Source organism: Zalophus californianus, chromosome 10 (genome assembly GCF_009762305.2).
Source record: "Zalophus californianus isolate mZalCal1 chromosome 10, mZalCal1.pri.v2, whole genome shotgun sequence".
Taxonomy (NCBI): domain Eukaryota; kingdom Metazoa; phylum Chordata; class Mammalia; order Carnivora; family Otariidae; genus Zalophus; species Zalophus californianus.
The window spans coordinates 34,222,093-34,236,296 of record NC_045604.1 but is presented as its reverse complement, the minus strand read 5'-3'; the positions used below and the strand labels follow the sequence as shown (position 1 = coordinate 34,236,296).

Here is a 14,204-nt window from a genome sequence, read left to right as displayed (position 1 = left end):
CACACTCGAGCCCTGCCCACAGCAGGGTTATCTCTCACACCTGTGCCCAGGTCTAAGCCTCACCTGCTCCAGTTCCCAGAACCCTCCGGTCCACAGGCTGACCCCACATCCCCAGGGACAGAGGAGGGTGCCGGCACCCAGCAGCCCTCAACCAGAGCAGAGGAGGTTGGTGGTGACAGAGGAAGCCGAGTGACACGAGGAACCCCTGGCATCAGTTGAGAGCTTTGTGCTCTTCCTGAGTTCAGAGAGACCTCTTGGCCTTTGGTGAAATTGCAGCCAAAGCCAGTGGATTCCCCTGCAAACCGCCGTCGCCATTTAGGCATACAGCAGAGGACGGCGGGCCAGGAGCTCAGCAGCAGAATGGCGTGAGGGGAGGTGGTGGGGGGAAGGAGGGAGCAGTGAGTTTCAAGAGTGGCAAGGGTTAAACCAGCCCCGCACGCCAGACAGAAAGCACAAGGTGTTTAATTATAATACTAGCCCAGAGAAGATCTTTTTTATCTGCCAACGCCTGTCTCTGACTATGGGGGGTCAGCTGGAGATGGGGGGTGATGTGACAAAGGTGTTGAGGGAAGCTAATTCGCCTGGGAAAGATAAAGAGAATCTGGGCTTCTTATCAGGGGACTGTCAGATTCCCAGGTCACAGGCGCTTGATAGAATTTGTAATCAGTGGAAGGCCGCCAAGCACAAGGCGAAGGTGGGATGAGGAAGAAATGCAACAGGACAAAGGGAGGAAGCGGGAGGAAGGGCCGGGGGCAGGAGGGCGGACAGGAACGTGGCCTGCCCTGAGAGCTCAGTGGCCAGGGCGGGCCAGGTCTCTGGGGAGGGGATTCCCAGAGGCCTTCTTCACCGAGGGGCAGGGCAGGGGCCGGGCCACCAGACAGCCTATTTCTGAAGACCAGCATGGGAGAGTGGACTCCTGGCCACAGCTTGAGGCCTTTCATGGTCGGCCTGGTCAGATCTGTGCCCAGAAGCTCTGAGCTCTTTCCCTAATGGACTCTTGGCCAAAGTAAAGCTCACATGCAGCCAGAGGACCCCTGCGGTGCCCAGCCCACCTACTGCTGCAGCGCTGTTTGTTGTGCATATGTTCTGCTCAAGGCTCTGGTGGGGTTTGCACAGCAGGACGTGGACTTGCTAGAGAGACTGGACTTGTACGGAAAAGATGCAGAGCCGCTCTCAGGAAGCGAGGGACAGAAACTGGCAATGCCGAGGGACAGGGAGCTTGGGGCTTGGGGAAGGGATGTCAGAGAAGACGCGCTGGGGAAGGTGAGTCTGAGCTGGACCAGAAGAACACAGGCTGCTTGAAGGGTGGAGGCCCTAGGGAGAGAGAGGCGTTCCTTTGGAGATGTGAGCTGAATGGAGACAGAGAGGCACTGGGGCGGGTGCGTCTGGAGACAGGTGGATTCAGAGCTTTCTATAGGAGGGCAGTGGAAGAGAAGGTTAGAGAAGTGAGTTTGGATTTGGATTACGGGAGGCACTGAGCACCACACTAAGGGGTTTGGGTGGGATCCGCTTGGCATTAGTGACTGGGAGTCAGGGGGAGGGTGCCATAGACATCACTCCAGCAGCAAATGGGGTTCCCCAGATTCTCCCTCTGCTCCTTTCTCAGCCCAGAGATAGCCAGAGCCCCTGGTTTCTCTCCTGCTGTAGTCCTGGTCCCCCTAGATGCCTGCAGCATCCCTGACCCCCTCTGATAGGGAGCCTCACGAGCCGTGCACCCCCTGCCCCTCTCCCCGCAGTACCAGTATGATGGGATGGACATCAGCAACCTGGCCGTGGACTTCGCTGTGGTGTGGAATGGCAATTTCATCATCGACAACCCGCAGGACCTGAAAGGTGAGCAGCTACTTCCGGGTAGAGTTTTGATCTTTTCCTGACCCCGGGAAAGACTGGGGCGAGGGATCAGAGCCGGCCAGCCGCTGTGCCATGAATAATACACTCCCTCTGTCAGCGGAACTCTTCAGAGGATCCTAAAGCAACATTTGGAGCCATCAAAGGAGTCCTGTTGGGAACCCTGTTTTATTACAACCAGAGCATCCGCCCCGCGGCTGCTGGCTCATCACGTTTTCCTTTGGCTTCCGAAGACTTTGAAGTATCTGTAGAACCTGACCTAGGAAAGCAGCAAGCAGGAACGTCCTACCAGTTTCCAGGGAAATAGAGATCTGTCTCCAGTTAGGGTCTGATTCCCCTGTCCTTGGTCCCATCGCTGCACAAAGGTTTGTGAGGCTGTGCCCCTGGTTCTAGGGTGGGGAGGGGGACGGGCAGGAGGACGCAAGCCCACAACTGTTACAGGTAAGCTCAGCAAGGAGCTGGGCTGACCCGGGAGGGAAACTCCATGAGGGCCACCCTCGTTCATCGTCCTCCAAATTCACGAGCAACTCCCCCCACGCGCCAGGTAGGCATTACCCTCCGCGCAGCAAGAGGGACAAAAGCAACTGCAATGTGACAGGTACTCGCCGTGGGTAGGCCCTCCCTCGGTGATTTTCTGAGATTGTTTTCTTTAATCCTTATAAGAACCCCGAGAGGTGTGTACTAGTATTATTCCCATTTTATGGATAAGGAAACCGAGACCCAAAGAGTTTAAGAAACGGACCAGGAGTGCTCACTTCTCCAGCACATATACTGAAATCAGGACAGTGCACAGATTAACATTGGCCCCGGCACAGGATGACTTGCAAATTCACGAGGTGCTCCAGCCTTTAAAGACAAGTATGTGGAATCTTAAAAAAAAAAAAAAAAAAAAGTCAAACTCATACAAACTGAGACTAGAAAAGTCGTTGCTAGGGGTTGGTTGTTAAAAGGGTGCAAACTTAGCTATAAGATGGATGAAGTCTGAGGATCTAGTGCAAAGCACGGTGGCTATAGTTGATAACACTGCATTGTATAATTGAAATTTGCTAAAAGAGTACAACCTAAATATATATTTCTAATCACTATATATATAGTGATTAGAAACTATATATATATATATATATATATATATATATAGTGATGGATATGTTAATTAGCTAAATGGGAAGAACCCTAGCATGATGTATATGTATATCCAATCATCACAGTATATACTTTAAATACCTATGATTTCTTTTTGTCAATTATACCTCAATAAAGCTGAAAAAGGAAAGGGGGAAATAAAACAGGCTGAATCAGAAAGTAAGAGCCAGGATCTGAACCAAGGATGTCCAGTCTCAGAGCTCGCAGGCTGGACCACACCACTGTCCTTCCAGCAGCTCAGGACACTGTGGGACGTCAAGCCTTCTGCCCTCCAGACGCCTCTCCTCACACCATGAGCCACATCTCACTACACTTGAAGTAGCTAGGGCTGCCCCAGCTTCTCCCTCGGCCTGAGGGTCACCCATGGACGTAGACAGAGGACCAGAGCCACCAGAGGCCCCCACCTACATGCTGGCATGGAAATCAACACCACTTAGGCTGGGAGAAAGAAACTGAACCAGGGAGATTTCTACTCTCTGTCTCCTTATACCCTGGCCCAATTTCCCCACGGCTGAGAGATAGACAACCTCCCTTCTGAGGATCTGGGCTTGGTTCCCAGAGGTGGCCTTTGCACCTAGAGCACAGAGGAAAACAGCCACATCCAGCCTGTCATGTGAGAGCCCTCCCTGGTGGCTCAACATCTTGGAGTGCCCGGGTAGCACCATCTCCATGTTCGTGCCTCTGAGAGCCCAGGTGTTTCTGGAGGCTGTGCACCGTGGTGGGTGGAGACGGCCACGGTACTTATGGACGTGGGTTCTAGAAACCAAGAAACCAGGGATCAAATCCTGGCGCTTTCACTTATAGATGGGGGAACTCAGACTACATACTGCCCCTGCCTTCATTCCAGTTTCCTTCCCTGTGAAATGCGGGAAGGAATGCTCTCCTCTTGGGGTCAGCATGAAGACCAGATGAGGTGCGCACCATTTGTGCATGTTAATAAATGCTCACTCTGTAATTGTTCATCTTAAGGTTCCCATCTCCTGCCCTCTACCAGCCCTGGGTATGAGGACGTTTAAATGCAGTCCCTGCAGCTAGGACTGAGGGACACTTGACAGAGCAGAGGAACAGGATGAGTACCTATAGAGGAATAAAAATATGCCCCTCCCCTGAGGCCTGTACCTGATCTCCAGCACAGGCACGCCCCCATCCCCACCCCCCAGGCCTGAAAGCTTATGTCTGCTTGACCAGAAAAGTTGAAAATGACTCTCTGAGTATTCTACCTCTGGAGAATTCTACTCAGGATTCTGAATTCAAAACATCAGTAGGCAACAATGAAGTCCCAGGCTCCCAAAACACAGTTCTGCAGCCTGGCGTGCCCCGGGCTTCTAAGTCAGTAAGAGACAAAAGCAAAGGCCAAGGGTCTACAGACTCCACAAGTGACCTGTTAAGTAGCTAGGTTGTCCTCTGTGGGAATGTCACCCCCCACTGAAGGGGCTATGAACAGGACTATGTTGACTCTCTCTCCTTCTCAGTTCTGCCCACACTTTGCCAGCCACCTGGCCTTTCTTGAAGCCAAGCTAACCTCTCTCCCAGACCACCTGGTCCCCAGTGTATGGGCGGCATGCCTCTCTCTTCTCAGGATCTACAGTCTAGCAGCACAGTGAGCTGCCACGGCACCATCCTAGCTCGGGGCACTAACCTTAGCAAGCTTCAAGCGTCATTATATATTGAGATGTCTGGGTGGCTCAGTCAGCTAAGAGTCTGATTTTAGCTCAGGTCATGATCTTGGGGTCCTGGGATTGAGCCCGCTTAGTGGGGAGTCTGCTGGTCTCTCTCCCTTGGCCCTCTCCCCCTCTTGTGCTCTCTCTGTCTCTCTCAAATAAATAAAAATCTTTTAAAAAATCATTATATACCTCTTTGAGCTTCATTTTTACCTGAAATGGGGAAATCAGTCCTTACCTGTTGTGATGAGGGCCCCAAGTAGGAAAGACAGTGCAGAAGAATGTAATGTGACCTCCAAGAAAAGAGAATAAGCCTGTGGGGCCCATCAGGTATGCTACGGGCACTGTGCTAAGCACTTAAGACACAGCACCTCACTCAAACCTCCCACAAAACAACGATCATCCTCATGTCATAGATTAAGTAAACGAGGTTCAGGGAGGTGACATTCCATCACATCGCTAAGGAAGTAGCGAGGCCACCATCAAAGCCCTGATATGATTTGCTTTAGAGCCAGAACTCTTAAATAACATTTTCTGTAGTACCTTTCAGCAATGAAGAGGCTCAATTTAGTGTTTGTCCTCCATCAGTTATTCTTGCAAGGATGATGGCGATCATCGGTGTTACCCATGCCGGGGACGGTTTCCGCCATGCCTCCAAGAAGAGGCGCGGTCGGGAGGAGCCCTCGCCAATCCCGCTGTGTTGCCCCCTCTCTTTGCAGTCCATCTCTACAAGTGTGCGGCCCAGCGGGAGAGCTGCGGCCTCTGCCTGAAGGCTGACCGGAAGTTCGAGTGTGGCTGGTGCAGCGGCGAGCGCAGGTGCACCCTCCAGCAGCACTGCACCAGCCCCTCCAGCCCCTGGCTTGACTGGTCCAGCCACAACGTTAAGTGCTCCAACCCTCAAATCACCGAGGTGAGTCCCAAAAGTTCCCAGAGCGGGGCAGCGTGGCCAGGAGCCGGCCTGGGGTGGGTGGGCAGCGGGAGAGGAGTTCACATGGAAGAATTCTTCTAAGTGTAGTGCACATTTAATGTGGGGTGTGGGAAGCCTCTCTCGGCCGTTTCGATGGCCCGCGTCTGGGTGTAAGTGACAAGCGTATGGATGTGTGTCCTCAGGCCAGTGTGTGAATGCACCTGCACGTCGGCGTGGGCGCGTGCACACAAGGGAGGTAGAGCCAGCCCAGCCTCCCTGCCAGGCCGGCAGAGCCAGGTGGGGACAAGGAAATTGGCTGCGTGGTGGGTAAACATTTCAGAGAGCAGGTTTAGCTTTTCTCAGCAGAAATGTGATTTCAGGAGCCGCAATTAGCTCCGAGTTGCAAAGTTGAACGCAGAAGAAGAAAGTAAAGGCAGGCACTACATTGGCCACCGTGCCATTTCCCAAGAATTTACTCTCTGTCCCAATTTGTTTGTGCATTTTAATGGAAAGAAATAGGTAATTAATTATCCTGGAAAAATAAATGATGTTTCCTGAATAGCAAATTGCAAAGGCAGATGAATAGATGATGTGAATGAAAAAGCAGCTGCTCGGGTTTTGAATGGCCTGGGAGAGGAACAGTTGTATTTAACTTTGGTTGCATTATGTGTTCATCACTCTTCACGGCTCCCTATTCACCGGATGTCACTTATGCTTTGAAACTAATTGCACGTTCCTTATGGTGACTGGGAATAAAGGTGCGGGCAGGTAGCACTGTGGTCTGCTCATTTAAGAAAGCAGTGAGGGGCTGCTCCTTTTCTGCCTCTTCCCCGAGTGGATGCACTGCCCCTCTTCCTGGCTCATTTTCCTTACTAGCCAAAGAAAGCACCTTTGGCTCTCACCTATGTCACAGAGTATTGAGAAGCTTCTCAAACATCCCTGTGATCATTTTGAAGCTTCAGATCCGTAGAAAGAAAACCCTCAAGATCAAATGAGTGTTGTTAACCTACAGATGGGTTATTTGAAGAGGGAGCTGATGTTTATTCAGTGTGCTTGGCACCGTCTCATTTAATCCCACATCCACCGTGGGAGGTAAATATTCTCACCTCCATTTTACAGGTGAAGAAAATGAGGCTCAGAGAGGCGTGGTTGCCCCAGTTCACACAGCTGATAAGTGGCAGACCTGGTATTTAAGCTCAGATCTATGGAATTAGAAAACTACTTATAAAGTCTCTGATTGCTCAAGTAACACAGCACAAGAAGCAGGACTCCCCCTTCCTCGATGTCCAGCCTTCCTAGCTAAGGTAGACCAGGAAGATGCCATCCGTCCACATGGCAGGGCATCCCCGGGGAAGCACAGTGCAGTGGGAGAGTGTCTCCTGCTAGCTAGGTTCTCATCCATCCTGGTGGGAAGATGCAGTGAGCGTGGAGACACTGCCCCTCAAAGATCAGACTTCTTCAATTTCATTTTACTCTTGGACGTGGCCCGTGACAGCGTCTACTGACTCCATCCAGTGTCTTTATCTCGCCGTGAAAGTGCTTGCAGGGACTGCTGATGGGGCCCCCACCCCTGCCCTCACACAGCCAGCTCCCTGAGCTGCTCAGGACTCCATGCCTTCTCCCTGATGCCAGTGATTTCCCGCAACTGCTGGAACCTGCTCTGCCCTGTATGTCTTGCAGCTGTACTTGTCGGTCTCTATGTCTCTGCACCTGTGGCGTAGGGTAACTTAAATCAGGCAGGGACTCGCTTCCATCAGCTCCTCTCACCTCCCCCTGCCTCAGCTGCTGCCTCGGCCCTGTCTACTCCCCGCCTTCCCAGCCCTAAGGCAGGCTTGTCCCTGGGAAATCTCTGCCTCCGTGTCACCCCTGCTCACTGACCGTAGACTGACGGGCTGCTCCATTCACAGAGGACACCCAAGCGACATGATGCTAATTAACCCCTGGAGGTAATTAGGCTGTAATTGATTTTCCCAGTGAACACAGCAACAGGAGTTGGAGGCCCTAAGCAAGTGGGGTCTCCTGTTGGCGTTCTTCAAGTAGAGGCTGTGGAGAAATGAAAGAGCCTCTCCAGGGAAGAGAGACAAATCCATGCTGTGTCTCAAGCCATGAAGGGCCATCATTCGGGACAGGACATGCAGGAGGGAGGATCCAGGCCTGGAATATTTCATCCACTATGATCAGGAATATTTCCTTTCATGTTTGCGGCTCCTACCCTCAACCTCCCTTCCTTCCCTTGTAAAAGTCATCTTCAGTTTTTTTTAACTTTTCATTTTTGAAATAATTTTAGACTTATAAAAGGGTACAAAAATAGTACAAAGAACTTTCATATACCCTTCACCCAGATTCTCCCAAATTAACATCTTATATAACCACAGGACAATTATCAAAATCAGGAAATTAACGTTTGTACAAGAGCGCCATGTAATATACATGCCTGATTCACATTGTGCCGATTATCCCGTCGATTGTCCCCCTTTTCCCGATCCAGGATCCAACCCGGGGTCACATGTGAGGTTCTGTTAGCGTGTTTCTTGAGTGCCCTGGTCCTCAGTCTTTCTTTGTCTTTCGTGACCTTAGTGCTGTTGAAGAGTGCAGGACAATTATTTTGTAGAATATCCCTCGATTTGAAGATGGCTGTCTCCTCACAATTTAATTTACGTGATATTCTCATGGCAAGGTGTACTAACAAAAATGTGGAGTACATGTCAAAAGTGCACAGGAGTCAACTTGATTTGGCGCCAGTAGCCAAATCTGGGACAATCTGAGTAAGAAAATAAGTGATACTAATTGACTATAAACAATAGAATAAAATAAGAATCTATGCTCCTTCTTGATACAAATAAATAATTCATGGGAGAGGGAGGAAGCTCTTCTACTAGAATTCTAACTCAAAAATGTTAAAGAACCTAGGGAAATAGAAAATCACCATTTGGCAAGATTCACAGTAATAATTATTTCAGGAAGAAAGGCCGATGGATACTAAAATTAGTAAGTGAACGTATGATGAAAAATAGGATGTTTATATAGTCTCAAGCCATCTCCCCACAAGATATGTACTAATCTCAACAAGAAAAACAGAAACTTTACAGAGGATAAACCTGGTAGACACTGCTTTTTACCAAGTGATGGAAGTTAGTATCACCAGTAATGGGAAGAATGGACCTCATGTGCCTCTCTGACATTTGTTACCAAAAATGTATCATTTGTTAAAAGTAACTTTTAAGAAGAGTTAGCTCGTTTTCTTTACCTTGGCTTAATTCCTTGACATTGGCATAGATCTTTTTCTTAATAATCAGAATTCAATGGGATCCGTGCCCTTGTATATGTACCTCCCCCTTGTCTCTGGCCCCCGCCTTCAAAATGTGTACCCAGTCCGTGCAAGCCCATCTCAAGAGCCATTTACTATGAAGATCCTTCTTCGGGGATGAAAGGGGAAGGGTTCTCTGGTGGCCGGTGCTGGCTGTAGGAGGCAGCAGAATTTCCAATGCTGGAAACAAATGGGGTCCGGAACTGCCCAGGGGCGGGGAGATCAATGCGTGACCCCGAATGAGTTCTGCATTAGGGAAAGGAGTGGGCTCAAGCTTAGTTGAATGAACAGCTGTGTTCATCCTTAACCCCTTCTCACCCAACTGTCTCCATGGCAACCAAGCCCACCCCTAGAGACCCACCTCCTGTGGCAGCTTCATGGAGGACAAGTCTTACAGCCGATGTAAGAATTGCTCAGTCTGCATAAACTTCAGGTTCGAGCCCCCCTCAGAACCCAGCATCCGCTCCTTCTCAGCCAGCCCGTGGTGTGATAATGATGCTGTCCTGCGTGGGAGGCATCCCAGGCTGTTCCCATTCTAGTTGTCAGCCGGTGTCTGTGCATGTGTCACCTGTTCAACCCCGGGGACAAGAGACGTGCAGAGCTTTGGAGAGGCCGTGAGATGCCTGGCCCACCTGGAAGCTGTGCTTCCAGAACTGCTAGGGCCTCAGAGAGGAAGACATTACAAGCCACCCGCTAGAAAGGAAGGCCCAGAAGCAACATTTTCTGTTGAGCTGGGAAGGGGCAGCATTGGCAGAAAGGGAAAAAGACACCGAATATGTGGTTGGGGAGAAAAATATAGGAAGGGTCGAGGGGCTCTAGGGCTCACATGACAGAGGTTTCCACTCAAAGTGACTGTGTTGGTCCACTGGGCTTAGACAACAGAAATGTATTGTCTCACAGTGCTGGAGGCTGGAAGTCCCAGATCCAGGCGTCCGCAGGGTTGGGCCCTTCTGAGGGCTGTGAGGAGAATCTGTTCCATGCCTCTCCCCTCACTTCTGGTGCTTTGGGAAAGCAGCAGTCTTGGCATTCCTTGGCTTGTAGACGCATTGCCTTCATCTCTGCATGACATTCCTTCACGTGTCTGTCTCTGATTTGTTTGTTTGTTTAAATAAGGATCCCAGTCATATTGGATAAATGCCCACACTAATGACCTCATTTTAACTTGATTACCTCTGGGAAAGGTACCTGTCTCCCAATAGGTCACATCCTGAGGTAATGGGAATTAGGGCTTTCACATATGAATTTGAGGAGGATAAAGTTCAACCCATAACAGAGCATTGCAATAAATAAGTATTCATTTAATGAGTGACTGCTGCATGCGATGCACTGTGCTAGGCTTGGAAGCTATCACATGGATAAGTTAGTTCTGTGAGGGGAGGCAGGGGGTGCAGTCCTTCACTGCAAAGCCCCAGCCTATCCCTGAACATGGGGCACCTGGAGGAGGCTGGAATCTGCTTGCCCTGCAGGCCACTCTGCTTCCTCCAAAGGACCTAGGACAGAAATTTCTCATCTACACCCTTTGCTATTGTCTCTGTTTAGAAGGAGAACTACAGCAGGGACCCAGGTCTTGACACCTAACGAGGACACTTACCTCAGGCCAGGGACGTGAACAGACATGATCCACATCCTAGTTCTGGGAGTATTAATAATAGCCAGACTCTACTGTGCACCAGGACCTTTGCATACCTACTCATGCTAACAATCCTGCAAGATGCCCAGAATTATCTTCATTTAAGAGTTGAGGAAACAGTGCTTAGGGAAGTAAATCATTTGCCCAGAGTCACCCATTTGGTTAGTGGCAGAACGAATTCAAAACCAGGGCCTTCTGACTCCAGAATGCAGACTCTCCCCACCATACCATGCCAGCCATCTTGGTCAGAGGGATGGGGAGGGGTTTCCCTGGCTATACACTTTTCCACCTCACTCCACTGCAAGTGTACCAAAAATATCTGTGCCCAGGATCAGAATTCTTTTGGAAGGTCCCAGGGGAGGCCAGAAAAACAGGGAGCATTGGCTACCCTTTGTATTGAGCCTTAAGGTAACCTTCACCTGTCTTCCTAGACATAATTAGGTCTACGCTTATTCCTATGAGTGGTGGGGGAGCAGGAGGAGCATTTGGGGTGTGTTTAAACTTAGGGTGACCCCCTTCTTGCCTGTACAGGATAGAGGTTACTTTAATTTTGTATGTTTATTAGAGTTATCAGACTTGATCCGATTGGTTTCTGGTTGTGTCTATCAGTGGGGTGATGGGGTTGAGGTGAAAGTTGGAATTTATGGAGGCTGGTGGTTGGTTCTTTTCAAGCTAATGGGAGCCCAGAGGATGGGGCCTACATAGCTCACACCTACAGGTGATGATAGAGGTCAGGGGGAAAGAATAAGCAAAGCAGACTTGAAATGCAAGGGGCAAATCTTCAGTGTTGGCATTCTCAGGGACTGGCCAGGAACCTATCACCATTTGGTACCAAAGAATATTCCTATGTGTTTCTGAACTCACCTGCCACATTGCCCAGTAAGGCCAGCCTGATGCCAGGCCATAGAGGGGCTGGTTTTACACTCATCTGTCCATTGACCATGTTGTAGATTTTACTTTGTGAATTTTTCAATGTCACTAACTTGCCCAATCCCTCACTAGTTTATGCTCAGGGAACATAAATTCTCTTTAATACTGTCTTAGGTATGTGTAACTGGGAAAGAAAACCAAATGTAGAAAACCATGTGCATTGCTTTTTAAAACCAAGCAAAAATAACAGTTGATACAATATTTGTTGGAGATGATCCATTGCTCTTGCATTCCTTCTGCTCTCCATTTGCCCAAATAATTGAAAGTGGATTTTTTTTCTTTCCTGGATTCTCTCAGTTGTGAACGCATTCGTGAAATTGGGGAGTTGAACATTTACAAGTATTTATCTGTAAGGCTGCACAAAATCTCTGCAGGAAAGGCCAAAAGCCACCTGCCCAGGGCCAGAAAGACTCGCTTGCAAAGTTCCCAACAAATAAATAAATATGTCACCCAGCTTTCCTGAGAAACAAGTCAGCACTCTGATCTCCCGTTCATTTATTTGCAGGCCTCATTAATATAACATCACTGCAACAAACAGCTAACGGGGGATGGTGTCAGGATGAATAATGGAGTTACTCTGCTGAGATAACAGTTAGGTTTTGAATGTACTATCAGCTAGGACAGAGCCAGCAAAGGATTCATGCCGGGTACGAGAGCTGGCGCTACCAAGGCCAGAGATCCCTGCAGAGCACGTCAGCTGGGCTCTGGCCCACCCTGAAGAGTGCGCACACTCGTATGCACACACGTGCTCACACACATACACACCCAAGGTGGAACGGAATGTGACCATTGGCCATCTTGAATCCAGCATCCAAGGTGTCTCTGGCTAAGCACCAGGATGGCCTCAAAATGTGCAGGCACAGAGTCGGCCCCACTGCCCTCTAAAGTCAGGAGAACTCTAAGCAACAGGGAAGGACTAAGTAGATGAGTCAGAAGAAGACTAGCTGCCTCTATACGGGCAACTTGTCCTCAGTGGCTTGTCCTGATTCGGGGGCCACTCAGGGCGGAACCCTCTTGATCCCAGTCTCAGACACAGGAGCTTTTACTAACAAAGCATGTCCATCAGCTGGGGGGTGTCCGTCCCGGAGCACCTTCTCTGGGACCCCCTCCCTTGGCTGCTCTGGGAGGTTCTGATGGCAGTCTCTCCCCTGTACACTTAAGAACCCAGGCTAGGGTGCTGACAGCCTGCTGGAGCCACGGAAAGAGCCGGACAGGCCCATCAGAGAGGCAGCCATGCTGGACCATCTCCACACCAGCCACTTCTCCTCTGGATTTCAGCTAGCCTGGCTTCTGCCCAGACCTCTTCATCATAAACTCATAATAAAAATAACAGCTACCTTTCCCTGAATGCTCACCGGGCACCCAGAACTGTACTCAGCACCCATGTCATCTCACGCAGACCTTATAACGACTTGTATGAGGTCAGAGCTACAAGGATCATTAGCCCCATTTCACAGATGAGGAAACCAAGGCATTATGAGGGGTGACAACGTTATCAAAGGCACCCTGCTAGTAAGTTTTAGCACCAGGAGTGAAGCTGCAGCTGCGTGACTCCAGAGCCCCTGCGTGTGACTGTACACCATCCTTCATCTCTTTCCTGGGTTCGTTTAGGAAACCAGAATTCTCAGTCCACAGGGCTGGAGTGGGGAAGGGTGCTGGCACGGAGCGCTCGTCCAGCCTGCTGCCAAGAAGGAGAGAAAGCCAGCCGTCCGTGCTCCAGGCATCAGACTGGACAGGCACAGACAGAGAGGACGGGGGGCGAGGCCGAGGGGGGTGGGGCGTGTGCACAGCCACAGGGGGAGCGGAAACAGAGAGCGGGGAGGGGGAAGTTGACAAGTTCAGAGACATGGCAGGGACCAGCAGAGCCAACTGCAGAGATTCTTGGAAAGTCGTACATTCTGGCCTCAGCCCGGGGAGAGGGGCTGGGGGACCCGAGCAGTAGGATAGGGCATGAGTTCTCCTGGCTGATGACAGAGGGGTCTCTTCCGGGGCAAGAGGATGGTCAGCTCAGGCAGTGTCGTGTGGAGGCTGGAAGCACGGGTGAGCTGGACCTGGTGGGCTCTGCCACTCACTATGTAAACTTGAGCAAATTACTTAACCTCTCTGGGTGCGCTTCCCCATCTGTAAAAAGGAAATTATAATAGGACCTCCCTCGCAGCTTGTTTTGAGCTCTAAGTGGGATAAAATATGTAAAGCCTTTGGCACAATTCCTGGTTCATTATAAGTACGATATAAGAATATGCTATTATAAAGGAAATGAAATAAATGATGGTTGGCAGCATTATCAGAATCTTCAATAACCAGGAACCAGTGTTCAGTGTCCATCTTCACTCCCGCCGTGTCTATCAGGCAAGAGATGCAACCCGAGGAAGCCAGGGGCGCGAGGATGGAAGCCGGGCCTTGTGAGGCTCCCGCCAAAGAGCGGTCTTCCTCTGACCCCTGGAACCCGTGCCCTGCAGGAGCCCCCCCCATGCCACCCTCCAAGGCTCCGCTTCCCGGTGCAGCCCTTTGGAGAGCCCCAGCTGTAATTAGTTGGCCGCATCAGCTCCCGCCCTTGGGCGGCTTTGTGGCACAGTTCCCTCCGAACTGTTCAGTTAGTGGCTGCAAGAATCAGGGCGAGTGTAGCATCACGGCGACTGCTTTCCAGGTCACAGCACCCACGGTGGAAAACAAACATGACACAGTCTGGCAGGAACACAGATTTGGCTGGGGTGTCCCGGAGCTCGGCGGCACTCAGTGGGGCTGCGCGGGTGGCAGGTGGGGTCTGGGTAGATGGAG

The 14,204-nt window shown here is 50.4% G+C and overlaps 1 protein-coding gene across 6 annotated transcripts in view; it reads left to right on the top strand.

Annotated features, from left to right (window-relative positions):
- PLXNA2 (plexin A2) overlaps window positions 1-14,204 on the top strand; it is a 205,508-nt gene that overhangs the window by 149,892 nt on the left and 41,412 nt on the right. For 2 of the 6 annotated variants that reach the window (XM_035722087.1, XM_035722088.1), the window contains exons 11-12: window positions 1,737-1,833; window positions 5,372-5,562. In XM_035722087.1, the coding sequence (XP_035577980.1) occupies window positions 1,737-1,833; window positions 5,372-5,562 (288 nt within the window). Of the gene's footprint in view, window positions 1-1,736; window positions 1,834-1,948; window positions 2,899-5,371; window positions 5,563-7,533; window positions 11,907-11,931; window positions 12,555-12,587; window positions 13,202-14,204 lie in introns of those variants that run through there. The other 4 variants (XM_027610550.2, XM_027610549.2, XM_027610551.2 and 1 more) reach the window with 4 other exon arrangements.